Source organism: Cheilinus undulatus, linkage group 19 (genome assembly GCF_018320785.1).
Source record: "Cheilinus undulatus linkage group 19, ASM1832078v1, whole genome shotgun sequence".
NCBI lineage: Eukaryota > Metazoa > Chordata > Actinopteri > Labriformes > Labridae > Cheilinus > Cheilinus undulatus.
This window is the reverse complement of record NC_054883.1, coordinates 7326898-7340839: the sequence shown is the minus strand read 5'-3', so window position 1 is coordinate 7340839 and position 13942 is coordinate 7326898. Positions and strand designations below refer to the sequence as shown.

The 13942-nt window shown below is 41.8% G+C and overlaps 2 protein-coding genes across 2 annotated transcripts; one reads left to right on the top strand and one right to left on the bottom strand.

Moving 5' to 3' along the window:
- Window positions 1–1586: 1586 nt before the first annotated feature.
- chpf2 (chondroitin polymerizing factor 2) lies at window positions 1587–7191 on the bottom strand. The gene is made up of 4 exons (XM_041814559.1): window positions 5968–7191; window positions 4904–5468; window positions 3822–4004; window positions 1587–3440 (listed from the first exon to the last, which is right to left on the bottom strand). The coding sequence occupies exons 1-4, from the start codon at window positions 6237–6239 to the stop codon at window positions 2166–2168; spliced, it is 2295 nt and encodes a 764-aa protein (XP_041670493.1). The 5' UTR covers window positions 6240–7191; the 3' UTR covers window positions 1587–2165.
- Window positions 7192–7958: 767 nt separating this feature from the next.
- Window positions 7959–13847, top strand: LOC121527121 (ATP-binding cassette sub-family F member 2). The gene is made up of 15 exons (XM_041813840.1): window positions 7959–8067; window positions 8893–9043; window positions 9211–9423; window positions 9682–9864; window positions 10073–10244; window positions 10454–10549; window positions 10633–10735; window positions 10933–11028; window positions 11493–11612; window positions 11769–11858; window positions 11950–12060; window positions 12147–12209; window positions 12305–12433; window positions 12517–12720; window positions 13245–13847. The coding sequence occupies exons 2-15, from the start codon at window positions 8905–8907 to the stop codon at window positions 13359–13361; spliced, it is 1836 nt and encodes a 611-aa protein (XP_041669774.1). The 5' UTR covers window positions 7959–8067; window positions 8893–8904; the 3' UTR covers window positions 13362–13847.
- Window positions 13848–13942: the final 95 nt, after the last annotated feature.

Genomic DNA, 13942 nt, shown 5'->3' with positions numbered 1-13942 from the left:
ACAAAAGACAAGTATTCTGGTTTGTATCTGATTAAACTTAGTGGATTATAATTTGACAGTGACTCAGCGCTCTGAAATCTCATCCAGGGAACCATGAAGGAACACACAGTAAAGGTCAATGGGATTAGAGTAAGATATGCAGAAATCCAAGCACCTCCTGCTCCTACACCTAAAAGTTTGTGAGTCTTTGTAAGTTAATCACAAAGTTTGAGGCTTTCTTTTCATCATTATCAGTGAGCATGTGAAGCAGAAGTACTGTTTACATGATATGCAATGTTTTACTTTTACAGAAAGGTGTGTTTTTGTTTGAACCAAGCAGACCATAAACTATAAAATTGGTGCCAAATTTTTAATTGTCTTTATAATGGTTGAAGAGACGTACTCATAACTTAGCAGTATTCACAAAAGCATCCAAAGTAATTAGTCATAAGACTGAACACACAAGAAACTGACAATAATTCCAGTAATTGTAGGTCATTACTTATCTAAATGTTTGATTTTCCATGATTCACGAGTATCTTAGGAAAATGTATAAGCTTGCTTCATAAAGAAGCATTATGGGGTAGTTCTGCTGAATTTTGCCATTACCTAGTTATTAAAACGATACATCCCTGACCTGCATGAAAACATGTGGTTACATGGGAATAACTTTCCTTCACTGTCATTGAAATGGAATGGCTTTAAGAAAACTTAACCATTTATATAGCCACTTATGAGTTCTTAAAGTCCATATGCCAATGGTTTTCAACAACAGCCCTGCATTCCACCAATAGTTTAATAAAGTATTTAATTAGTTATTGACTCAGTGAGCTGTCCTTCACTAAAAGAACACTATCATATTCTTCATCAGCAAGGTGTTGATTGGTGGGCTGAACTCCCTCAGCAATGGCAGACAGGCGTTTTATTGTTAACTGACTTCACCACAAGAAGCAGGTGGAGCTGCAGTGGTGCTCCCACGCTGACTGCAGCTCCACCTCAGAAAGAGCTTCTTTCACTCTGCTTCTCTGCCATTCTCCTGAGCCGACTACCTCTCACATGGGGAAGTTTTGTGGTTGGGGTAGGCCAAGGGGGAGCTCAGTGCAATCGAGGGGGCTGTGTGAAGAAATCCATTCAGCTCATTCAACCATCTAGCTGTGAAGATTAACCAACTACGCCACGGCAGGCCTTGGCGAGGTAGATTCGACCCTCCCTCTGGGCACTGGGTTCACTTCTCTCCCTGAAGACACATGTGTACAGAATACTCACCAAAAAGCCAGGGAGGCCCAGGTTGGGGTGGAGAATTACTGATTTAATGTGAGGAGACGAGGCAGGGTAGGCTGGAACAAACTGTTCACTGCCTCCAGGCAAAGCAGTAAAGCTTTCGGGCAAACTGGGCAACTGCAAAATGTATTATTCTGAATGTGAGCACACCATCACGACACATTTCATTTTCTTCAGCTCTGCCAAGCAGATAACAGATACCTATTGGAGCAACTGTTCAAGCATCCTGCACACAACAGCTTAAAACAGTTGTGTTTTGATCTAATGAGACTGAAACACACATTTTTACACTCTCCAAACAGTAGGAATGACAAAAAAACTCAGAGTGGAAATATTACTCTTTAATACCTCTTACAAAATTAACACTTAAAAGAAAAGGCAGCTCCAGCTTTTTTCCCAGTATTTCAACATCTTCACAAAGGGAGACTCATGTTTTTCCAAGTTCAAAATAACCAATGCATCCTTTGTTCTTTTATTCATTCAAGACAAATCCTCCGATTTTACTAGAAAACTGGTAGCATAAATACTATTGTTCAGCCCCTGTGAGAATCAATGGCAGGAATAAAAGTAGTCCACGTTCAAGGAATTGTGCAAGAAGACATCAGTGTGACTCATAAGATGTGACAGAGGCAAAGTTGTAGACTCATGAGTCAGAAGAGTTAATATGTATTGGACTCAAAGTTTTTTGCCGGGAAGAAGCTTCAGCATGCTTACTGTGTTGACATGTCCATGAGCAACATGTTGTTCGTCTCCTGTTGATACTGAATGCTTTCTGCCAAATACAAAAGTGAGAATTGCAGTGTGTGGATTACAAAAGTCCCTTAATATGATTCACATTATTTTGTGCAAGTTCTTTAGTCATGGCAGTGTATTTAAGGCCCCTACACTTTCAAAACGCCAGGTCTCTAGGTGCTATTGGCCTGCTCTTGTTCAAAAAGAGCCATAGCTAAATGTGAGCGTGACCCCAGACCCTCCAGGTTACTGAGGACACAACGGTGGTAGATATCCTCACTAAATCGAGGGTTACAGGTTCTCCGCACATATTTCTGGATCAACGCTGGCTCCACGGCTCTGAACACATGCAGCCCAGAGTAGCGCACAAATATGTCATACACATCCATACTCTCCAAGAGCTCCTCGTTGTCCAAGATGTCTGCAGCCATCTTGGTCCGAGCGGTCATGTAGTCCGCGTTGTAAAAGCAGGCTTCGTCAAAGACATGGCGATCAAAGTGGCCGTCCCGCAGTGACTCAGAAGCGAAAGAGGAGGAGGCGGCAGAGGGCTGCTGGTCCCGGTAGACGACAGCAGGACTGTACTCTTGGAAGTGAATTGGAAAGAAAACCTGCCAGTTGCTGATGGCATTCATTCTACAGCGATTCAGGAAGTCAGCATTGACCTCTGTCCACACGCTGGCTAGAAAGAACAGTGTGTCCACTGGGTGTTTCTTGGAGATTATGTCCATTAGTTTGACCTGCGAAGGAACCTCTGTCTTCACGCTAATCCAGGGAATCTTCACATCCCCGTATCGCTTCTCCACTTCCCCAATCATGGCTTTGACACCAGCAAAAACATCAGTCTGGCTGACTCGCTGGGCATCAAAAGGATCATAGATAAACAGAAAGGTGAGTAACACATTGTCATGGGTGTCTAAAGTGTTCATCACATACATGTCCAGGAAGTTCCCGACAAAATCCTGGTCCTGGGCTGTGACAGGAAGAATAACCTGGACCCGTGTAGCCTCAGTCACATAAGGCATTGGGATAATCTCAACTGCGCTTAGAGGTCGCAACAAGTTAACCCGTTTGGCAATGACTTGACTGTGGCCCTTTTGGGTGTAGGCTTCCAGTGCGAGGTCCAGCACATACTCCATACCACGTGTGGGGTCAAAACGTCTGTAACCGTTGAGTAGACGGCGCTTTCGGAAACGTAGCTGAGGCTGGTATCGCTCGTTGAGACGCTCCACAGCGATCTCTAAAACTGCATTAACATCCGCACGGTCAGCCCCTCTCATTTCACACTTAGGGGAGCTGTCAACGCATGAGTAAATATGCTCTTCAGTGAAGTACTCCCAGTTAATAACCTCAAAGCGGGTTCTTGGTTTGAAGGGAGGGTTGATACCAATAGGCCATGTGACTCCAGCCTTACCCTCTGGTGTGAGGTCACTCAGGTTGTTGATCTGCATCTAATGAGTAAACAAGAATGATTAAATATCAGAGCTAAAAAGAAACTCATCTTCCTTTACAACATATTTGCTCTGTGTTGTAGTAGTGAGTATTTCATGTCAAGCACTCAAATTACATGGCTTCCCTGGCAGATTTAAAAGTTGATGACTCTGGGCTACTTCACCTCACTTCATGTCTCAGCAAAACATCAGATCCCTGTCTTGGCACTTGACTTGTTTAAATATTGTATCAGTCAGGAATTTCTGTCCTGGCTTAAAAAGAGGGTGCGGTGCTGAAAATAACAGTCTACTCTTTATTCACAGGTCATCACCAAAGCAATGCAGTTATATCAGATAACAGATGTTTATAGTTCAGGGTAAGTATGGTAAAGAATCACAAACCTGCAGCTGTTGAATCTGTAGGTATGTCTGCTCCAGCTCAATCTTGCTGAAACGTTTGTGCAGGCGGTACATCAGATTCGGTTCTGACACAGGATGGACTGTGAAGGCATTTTTAAACTGTACGCTGTCCTCACGCTCTGGATCTGCATTTTTCCCAAGTTCAAAGTAACGATAGGTCATCTCCTGTGATAGAGAAGAAATGAATGAATGGAGGTTCTATTCATAAAAACCAATCGAAGCAGAATGACATTCATATACAGAGAGACTATCATAATAGATATCGACTCAACCTCTTAACTGAGCTGAGAGCCTCTAAAGTGGCAATGTACGAGTGAAAAAAGGCTGTGAAGGCCATTTCTTCTGATTTCTTTTCTCAAAGCTAACTATAACTAACAATCTATTTATAGGTATTAAACAATACCAGTCACATTCAAATTTTGAAGACTGAATATCAAAAATAATGCACATTTATCTTGCTCAAGTATGGAAAACAATTGGAAAGGAGAATTTCTGACACCTCTGAGTCATCAATGTCTGAAAGGTTGGCTGGTTCACTTTAATTCATGTTGTTACAAGATCTCTTTGTCTGTCATAGACATACACCCCACGCCTTCTCTGTGCAATCAAGTCTCTATTTCTAGATTGTTTTGTATTAATGTTTTTTCACCATGATACAGCTATACTGCATGTAAAGCACTTGTGGTGAATAAACAAACATATGCTTTTCTATGTTTTATTGTACCTTATATTTAGATTTAAATTCATCTTAACAATAAGAAAAACAATAATGTTGATTTAAGGTGATATGTAATACTTCCAAATCAATTTAAGATTTGGGAAAAAGAATTTGGGAAAGCCTGTTTTTAAGAAGCAGAAATGACAAGTGTTGTGTTGAAAATTTATTGTGCAATAGTAAAAAGTTCTCACTAATCTAAATACTGAAATGAAGTCCAGTCACAACAAAGTTTTTGTACTTTGGCAGCCCCCATCTCTGAAGAAATCAGCTTAATTTCATAAAATATCTGTTCATCTTAATATTACATGCACATTCTATTGTTTTAATCTGCTTCTTTTGTTGTTACCTGGTGCACCTCCACACAACTGAGACCCAGGTAGTCGATAATGCAGCGGCCCAACCACTCATCAGGTCTCACACTGAGGATGTCATTACGGCAGGTATCGAGATGTGGTTGCAGACGAGCCAACAGACTGCGAGACAGCAGATAGCCATAGCCTCCGTGGCAGTAGCGTGCCTTCTCTTCTCCACCGATAAACTCCTCCGCTCTGCCCATGTACAGATCCTGACCTGCACTGAGGTGACCCACCAGCTCAGACAGACGATCAGCTTGCATATAAGTGTCATCCTGGGCTAACAGGAACCAGTCATAGTCTGAGCCATAGTGCTGATGGAGGTGACGTATGGTCTCGTACATAAGCCACACAGGACGGTCATCACCGTGGGCTACCACAGTCATCCCATGAGGCACCTTAGGGCTGCGCAGGCCCGTGAAGAAAAAGGTGCGGTGGAAATGATGAGCAACTGTGCGATTCACAGCCACAGCCAGTGTGTTGAGGGTGGCTCTAGAAGTCAGGACTCCAACCAGGAGACGGTCTCTGATGCCCAGTTCAGTGTGAATGTATCGAGTTCTGAGGAGGTGGAAAAGCAAATAAGACAAATCATTATTAATTGAGACACTGATAGAATATAGATGTCAATCTTAGAGTGTATTTGTGCCATTAAAATGCATAAAAATGTCAACAAAAACATGAACACAAAGTCCCAATAATATAGCGAGGAACACCAGATAAAACATTTTGATTATGTGAAGCTTTTTTCCAGTCAAGTGACTACAGAATTTAAAATAAGGCATGACGGGGGGGTTTAAAGCTGTGAAGAAAGATATCCGCTTCCACCACATGAGGAACTTAATCAAGAAGTGCAGATTATCACATGGGCTTAAATGTAAGGCAGTTATACAAGAACAAACAAATGAAAATAGAAAGGGTAATATGCAGTTAAGTGAGTTGGTACTTCTCAAACAAATCTGTTTTAAATGTGTTGAAAAAAACTCAAAGGCTGATATTGTGTTCTAAAGAAACTATGTTATCCGGTGTATCATACACATGCCATGACTTCCATATTCACCTGAGGACCTTCTTGTGAGGCTTGTTGGGATCCTTATGATAGGGCACTATACGAGGCTGAAAATCTTCATCTCCAGCTCCATCTCTTGAGTCCCTCTGGGCATCTCCTCTGCCCAGGAAAAGCCTCCCGTTGCTTAGTTCATCTCCACAGGAGTCGTCGGTGTCTCCTTGTGTCCAGGACACCATCAAAAGGCTCAGACTACATCCCAGAGACAGCCCGAGGATGAGGGGCAAAGCAGGCCTGAACACGGCCAAAAAGGAAGAAAGACGCATATTTGGTAGGTATAAGCTTCACTTAATGAGGCTGTTCTGGAAGGATTTATAGCCTTCAATAAATAAAAATGTGGGATGTACAAATTCTCCTGCTCTGGTTTAACACATTTTCGCAAAGAATTTGGAGAATGGACTGCTGGTACTGACAGAAATGACTGAAAATGTCACATGCCTTTGCTTTTAAAAGTCTCAGCTGCTAAGGAAGTTGTATGACAGTTTCTTATTCACCTACCTCCCTGGCATTGGGAGCACCAAATTACATATGCTGCAAAAGCAAGACATGCTGATTAATCTTTAACCTCATAACTGAATACACTTCAATTACAAGGGTAAAGAGAAAAAACGGTGGTCATTTAGAAGGAACAAATAAAATAGGTTTAAACCATTATGGTTTACTACTTCTGAACTGTTGCCAAACTAACCTTGGAGGCCGTTCAGGCATTGTCATGTTGACAAGCACACGTTTCTATTGTTCCTTATTTCCTTAGCTAACGTTATGTTAATTAGCCTAACTTATTTTGGCTAACGATGTCGCTAATCGCTACTTCTATTATCAGCTAACAACTGGAGCAAAACGCTCAAAGACCCCAGGTGTTATCTACACTTTGAGGTTAGGTTTATCTCATAAATCGGTATTTTCGTCTTAAATCCGAGCAAGAAGATTCAAACGGTAGCATCCGATATGACAACACCAACGGCCGGATGAACAAACATCAAAGAGCGAGCTAGCAAGCTAGCACCGCGTCGCTTGATTCAGAGCGTATAAGTCGCTCCTCGATCCATGTCCACGAATACTGTCTCGAAGTTACAAATCCATTTTGTCAGCGTTGATAAATATAAGAAGGAATCACAAATATCCGTGCATGTGTCGTCCATTTCCTTCAGTTTCTTGACTTCCTCAAAAATCGAGTGCCACACACACAGTGGAAACAACGTCCCCCTCTCACGTCGCTCGTACCCTCCTCATCACTGACTGAACGTTTGCTGCTGCAGCATCACCTCCGGCTGACTCAAGGGGCAAGTTCCTTCACAATAACGTTAGTTTTGAAGGATCTATACTTTGTCCCATCTATATAATGGAAAATGTTTCGATGGATTTTTGTCTTAATGCGAGGAAGATATATTTAAAAACTTTATCAATCTAATCATAGATGACAAAATCGCCTCAGTCGTTTATTTTACTGTAGACGTTATTAATTTTCCGGGGTCAGTTTAGTTTTGCCACCATTTACACACTGGGATTTATTTAGAGTTAAATCTGTTATTAATTACAGAATAATGAAACATTTCACTCCGCATTCACGTGGCTTCGGAATAATTGGAAAACACAACTTCCAAAACGGAAATGCCCGCTCACGAGAGTAAAACAGTCAGTGTCTATGAGAATATCATCTCGCATATTGGTAGAGAAGTTGGTATTCTTCTTACTGTATGACTTAATAGACTTCAAAGTAGGTTTGGTGGCTAAATGTGTTATTTTACTTAAAGAGTAGTGTGTGGTTTTATTTAGTTATTAATGTTGCAACGGCTGATTTCTGCGTGTGCAGTGCTAGACTAGCTTTAGGTCATGAAACAGTACCGTTTTGATTGTGAAGTTCATATCCCTTTAATAACGATAAGGCTTCGGGGCCGGGGGACCGGCAACCAAAAAGAGCGTTTGAATGCAGCAATACTGCAGTCCCACGAGAAGAGGAGGGTGCATTTGTTGTAACCGCCCTTTATGACCATATATGGCCAGTCTGGCGGTTTGGCGAGCGGCTACATCCACCCGGCGAAAAGTGGACACGAGACGTCGGTGTGCTCTCGAAACCAGTGATTCATATTCAAGGTAAGGTGAATATTTACGGTGTTCGACAGTTACAGTACAACTGGACACTACGAATAGAATTCTGTTCTTACAAGAATATACTTGAGGATAAATAATTAACGGCTGAATTAACCGCTTTCATGCCCTATTTTAGCTTGTTGGGCCTTGCGTCAAGTTAGCTTTAGCTTAGCGGCTCAGGCCTGCCAGTTGTAGTTAGCTAGCTTCCGTTGTTAGCTCGGCAGAAGAGCTAACGCAGATGACGGCAACTTGATGTGAATTCATATGACGGTCTTACCATGTATGACATTGTGCCTTACTAAGTTGACATGGCGGGTTGTGCGCTAGACCAGGGAAATTAATTGTGAAATGTCTTAAGAAGTGGTTTATAGAAGCGGCTCCGGCTACCGTTAGCATCAGCTGTGCTAACAGGCTATCTAACGTTAAGAGCCCAACGTGTGAGCAGGTGGGACTGAAGAGACAGAACTGCGGTTCTTGGTTAGCATTGGCAACACCACAGCCTCTCTCTGGGCCTGTTCGCGTACTACGCTAGGCCGGTTTCTAGAAAAACACCAGTCATTATTCGAAGTACATCCAACGCCCCAGTTACGCCTTAGGTACATTCACTGGCATATTTTGACACTTGTTAATCTACTTCAATAACTACAGCCTGGAAGTGATGGGCAGTTATTAAAATAATCTCCTATTAACGGAGGGTTAACACTGCTATATTCCCAAGATGACATAAAACATCAGTAGAGTAGCTGGAAATGGAGCCCTTTATCTTAACGTCGTGTTATCAGTAATGGCTGATAGTGATGATTATGTGTATTTGCTGCTTTTTAATAGCCTCGCACAACCATGCCATCCGACTTAGCCAAGAAGAAGGCAGCAAAGAAAAAGGAGGCTGCAAAAGCTCGCCAGCGTACCAAGAAACCTGATGAGGTAAATGAAGATGCTGAACAACCAGAGCCTCAGCGTAATGGAGCAGAGAGTAATGGTAAGAGCCTGAAATTGTTAATTTTATGGTTTTGGTTGGAATCTGTTACATTTCAAAGTTTTTTTTCTTGTTTATGATTTGCTTATGTTTTATGGTAGTGTACTTCAGTTCACCACATCTTTTTCGAAACGAAAGCAAAATAGTCAAAGGGACTTTTAATTTTTCAGGTATTTCCAGTTTGACAAAAGAGCTGGATGAATTTGAGCTGGCAAAGACGGAGGCACGGGCAGTGACTGGTGTTCTGGCTTCACACCCTAACAGCACTGATGTTCATATTAGCAGCCTGTCACTCACCTTTCATGGCCAAGAGCTTCTAGCAGATACCAGCTTGGAGCTCAACTCAGGCAGACGATATGGGCTCATTGGCCTGAATGGCACAGGTAAAAAAAAATATGTATCTGCACATTTTAGGCCAATGCCCTGTACATCTCCTAATATCAAGATTTCTTTTTACTGTTTTAAGAACTTGAAGATCATAAAAGTTGACCTACAACCTGTAAACACAACTAGTCTCCCCTACTTCTGTTCAAAAACTGTTTAAGCATTCTACCAAAGTGTGCATGTGATGAATGTTACTTAGAATATATTTTTGACAGAATACTATGACAAGAAATTAACTGATTTTTTTTATCTACCAGGAAAATCCATGCTGTTATCAGCCATCGGGCATCGTGAGATTCCCATCCCTGAGCACATCGACATTTACCACTTGACCCGGGAGATGGCCCCCAGCGAGAAGACAGCTCTCCAGTGTGTCATGGAAGTGGATGAAGAGAGGATAATGCTGGAAAAGGAGGCAGAGAGACTTGCCCATGAGGACTGTAAGTTCCATATGAAACTCTATAAGAAGTTTGCTGAGAGAAAACCAAATTATTACATTAAGGGGGTGAGCAAAGGGACTATTCAGAAAATGCTGAAATAAATTAGACTTCATTCTGTGCATAGCTGAAAACAGACTTGCAATAAAGATGAGATGTAGTCTTTCACATAGCTGAAGTTAATGTTTTTTCTTTTTCCTTCCCTCCATAGCTGAGTGTGAGAAGCTCATGGAGCTGTATGAGCGTCTTGAAGAGCTGGATGCAGACAAGGCAGAGGTGCGAGCCTCTCGGATCCTCCACGGTTTGGGTTTCACCACTGCTATGCAGCAGAAGAAACTAAAGGATTTCAGTGGAGGATGGAGGATGCGTGTTGCTCTGGCCAGGTAAAAACAGCTGCCTTGTCTCTGACTTTGCTTGAGATATGTTGCTTAGCAAATTGTACAAATGTAGGTAACATCCCTGTGAGCCCAAATCTACATTTGGAGAATGCTGTACATGTAAAACTGATTCGACGAGTTCAGGGGAACCAGGACTAGTTCAAAATTAAAGGGTTTCTCAATTGATGATTTGATTTATCCCTGTATTTGTCCAGAGCCCTGTTTATCAAGCCCTTCATGCTGTTGCTGGATGAGCCCACAAACCACCTGGATCTTGATGCTTGTGTGTGGTTGGAGGAAGAGCTGAAATCGTAAGTTGACACCTCATTTCCTTACTAAAGTATGTCAGGATGGTTGAGGTTCATTCCTAATACCTTTTTCTTTTTAATGCCAGGTTCAAACGAATCCTCGTGCTCATCTCACACTCGCAAGACTTCCTGAACGGTGTATGCACAAACATCATCCATCTGCATCAGAGAAAACTGAAATACTACACAGTAAGAACACTTGGCTGAAGCCCCTGCTAGTGCATCAAGCAAAGCATCCCTTGGAAGGTCTTGAAAGTATCTAGAACAGCCTCTGCCATATATGATCTCATAATGCTAAATAAGGAAACTGGGGGAGGGCTGTGTCTAAATGTGTCTCTGTGTTCCGCCCTGTTGTATGACCATGCAAATCTATTTTTTGCTTGAAGGGTAACTATGACCAGTATGTGAAGACCAGAGAGGAGCTGGAAGAGAACCAGATGAAACGCTTCAACTGGGAACAGGACCAGATAGCACACATGAAGGTAAATGAGAGACATCATGTGGTAGGATGTGTTTACTGCATGGGCTGGGGCATCCATAACAGACTCTTTTCAACATGGTCCAAGTGAAAAAAAAAAAAACCCTCGAAACCAAACATATCCAAGCTCCATATAGTAATGTGAAATCTGAAGTATTTGCAAGAAAATGTTTCCTGAGTTTCTCTCTGCAAAGTACTTTCCACCACGTTTCCCCTTCATATTAGACTTTTGATATTATTCCAAATTAATGCCTTAATAGAAATGGTTGTCATCTGCTCTTGTAATTATTAAGTCCTCTAAGGCAAATGATTGATAATGGGCTATTTAAATGATTATTAACTTAAGTGTTTCCTTAGGGAAACGTAATTATTGAGAAGTGACAGCACTTAACTTTCATACCATTTTATTACTCTGTCATTAGAGAGAAAGTCTTGTACTCATTCTTTCTTTTAATCTCTTTCCTCTAGAATTACATTGCCAGGTTCGGTCACGGCTCTGCAAAGCTGGCACGACAGGCACAGAGCAAAGAGAAGACGCTGCAGAAGATGGTGGCATCAGGCTTGACTGAAAAAGTTGTGAATGACAAGGTACTTTAACAATAAAGGATACTGTATGAACAACACTTTAAACAGTACTGCACAGTTTAGCAGTGATTTAAAGACTTTTGAACCTGTTTGAAGTTAAAGGAATTTTCCCCAAAATCTTAATTAATGACATTGCATTAATAACTCTGTCCCCCACAGACTCTGTCATTTTATTTTCCTCCCTGTGGGAAGATTCCTCCTCCTGTTATCATGGTTCAGAATGTGAGCTTCAAGTACAGCGACAACACGGTGAGTGTAGTTTGTACTGCAACACAGACACAAGTTTGTTCACTTTACTAAAGATGAATTTCTGACTCTCTTGTGTCTTTTTATCCTGTAGCCGTACATTTACAAAAACCTGGAGTTTGGTATTGACTTGGATACACGAGTTGCACTGGTGGGGCCCAATGGAGCAGGGAAGTCCACACTGCTGAAGCTGCTGATGGGAGAGGTCTGTACAGCTTTTATTCTACCTCATCCCCCAACAACCTAAAGTTGCCTTCAGACTTCTAAAATAAACTTTTTTTTCCTCTGTAGCTCCTACCCAGTGATGGCATGATCCGCAAACATTCTCACGTTAAGATTGGCAGATATCACCAGGTAAACCACTGAGACTGTGGACTACGCCTCAGTACATCTGTGTATTTATCAAGAATGTTAAATAAATGGCTCTTGTGTGTCCACTCATTTTCCAGCATCTGACAGAGCAGCTGGAGCTGGATCTGTCTCCTCTGGAGTACATGATGAAGTGTTTCCCTGAGATCAAGGAAAAAGAGGAGATGAGGAAGATCATCGGCCGCTATGGGCTGACAGGAAAACAGCAGGTAGGATTGGGGTCCTATAACCAGATGATTCAGGACTGGGCAAGGGTTTTTTAATCTTCATAGCTGTGTTTAAATTTGTCCAGGTCAGTCCGATCAGGAACTTGTCAGATGGTCAGAAGTGCCGGGTGTGTTTTGCTTGGCTGGCCTGGCAGAACCCTCACATGTTGTTCCTTGATGAGCCCACCAATCACTTGGATATTGAGACCATTGACGCATTGGCAGAAGCTGTCAACGAGTTTGATGGTGGCATGATGCTGGTTAGCCACGACTTCAGGCTCATTCAGCAGGTATGTATTTTTCATTGTACTGTTTGCCGCAGAATAATATTGCTTTTGGGTGGTGGAATCTTTAGCAGTACGCCGTTTAAGGATGTGCAAAGAACATTAGAAATATTTTTATTTGATGGAGGAAGCGTGCCGCAACCATCAACCTAGCGTGCAGGAGTATAGAAAAATAGGCAGTAAAAAGCTGTCAAACATTAACACAACTGCATATACTGCTTAATGTTTAACATGAAATGTGTCGCCTTGATCAGTGTATTTATGGACGGGATGTGCAGGAAAGTGGATGTCTTTTTAGCAAATGCAGATTGGGATTATACACACTTTAAGGCAGGAGCTATACATAGTTGGCCATCCAAGTATATTTACTGCCACCAGTGTTGTCTGTGTGAGAAACATTGGGTTTAATAATTAAGACCTGTTGTTCTCAAGTAGTTGTAGCACTTTCATTCCCCTCATGTTAGCTGTGTTACATGATTCCATAAAGAACATGGGGAATTCACACTAACACCTTACTGTCTTTCCTCCAGGTGGCCAATGAGATCTGGGTGTGTGAGAATCAAACCATCACAAAGTGGAATAGGGACATCCTGGCATACAAGGAGCACTTGAAATCAAAGATTGAAAAGCAAGCGCATGACATCTAATGAAACATCACCCTCTGAGCCACTCCTTTATCTTACATCATGGATTCATCCTGCAGGCTCCTGAGACGATGAGCAGGATTTGCTTTGCAGGACCTGTCCCAAGTAGAACTGAAACAATCTCTTATGCATCTTATTGGACACATCTCGTACATGTTGTACTGTATTTCCATTTTGGTTTGACAGTGCTGAACCCACCCCGGTCCCCCCCTCCAATCCCTTCACCTCAGGCTGCACTCTGATTGGCTGATTTCACCTGAAGCATCTCAGTGCATTTTGGAATGCATTCCATTGTGCTGTCTTCACAGAAAAGTTTTATTTTTCCAAATGTTCTGTTTTATCCCCACATGTATGCAGCAGCTTTTAGGTCATATTTTATGATATTTAAAAGTTGATTTTTTTTTTTTCTGTGTAAAAGAGCAGTTCTGCCTTATTTAACACTGTAATGCAATAAAAGTTTGTCTGAATAAACAGAACATCAAAACAGCATTAGTCGATTTACAAGAATTTTTCATTTAAAACTTAAAGAATACAGTGTTTCCAAAAATCAAGAACTGTTTGGGAAAATAAACTTCTTTACATCT

What these genes read in the sequence shown, in the direction of transcription:
- LOC121527121 (XM_041813840.1), top strand. Translation starts at nt 8,905, where the DNA reads ATGCCATCCGACTTAGCCAAGAAGAAGGCAGCAAAGAAAAAGGAGGCT. An exon ending in GAGACTTGCCCATGAGGACT is followed by an intron (nt 9,865 to 10,072) that starts GTAAGTTCCATA and finishes TTCCCTCCATAG; the next exon opens with CTGAGTGTGAGAAGCTCATG. An exon ending in TCAAGTACAGCGACAACACG is followed by an intron (nt 11,859 to 11,949) that starts GTGAGTGTAGTT and finishes TTTATCCTGTAG; the next exon opens with CCGTACATTTACAAAAACCT.
- chpf2 (XM_041814559.1), bottom strand. Translation starts at nt 6,239, where the DNA reads ATGCGTCTTTCTTCCTTTTTGGCCGTGTTCAGGCCTGCTTTGCCCCTC. An exon ending in CCTCACAAGAAGGTCCTCAG is followed by an intron (nt 5,469 to 5,967) that starts GTGAATATGGAA and finishes CCACCTCCTCAG; the next exon opens with AACTCGATACATTCACACTG. An exon ending in TACAGATTCAACAGCTGCAG is followed by an intron (nt 3,441 to 3,821) that starts GTTTGTGATTCT and finishes TTTACTCATTAG; the next exon opens with ATGCAGATCAACAACCTGAG.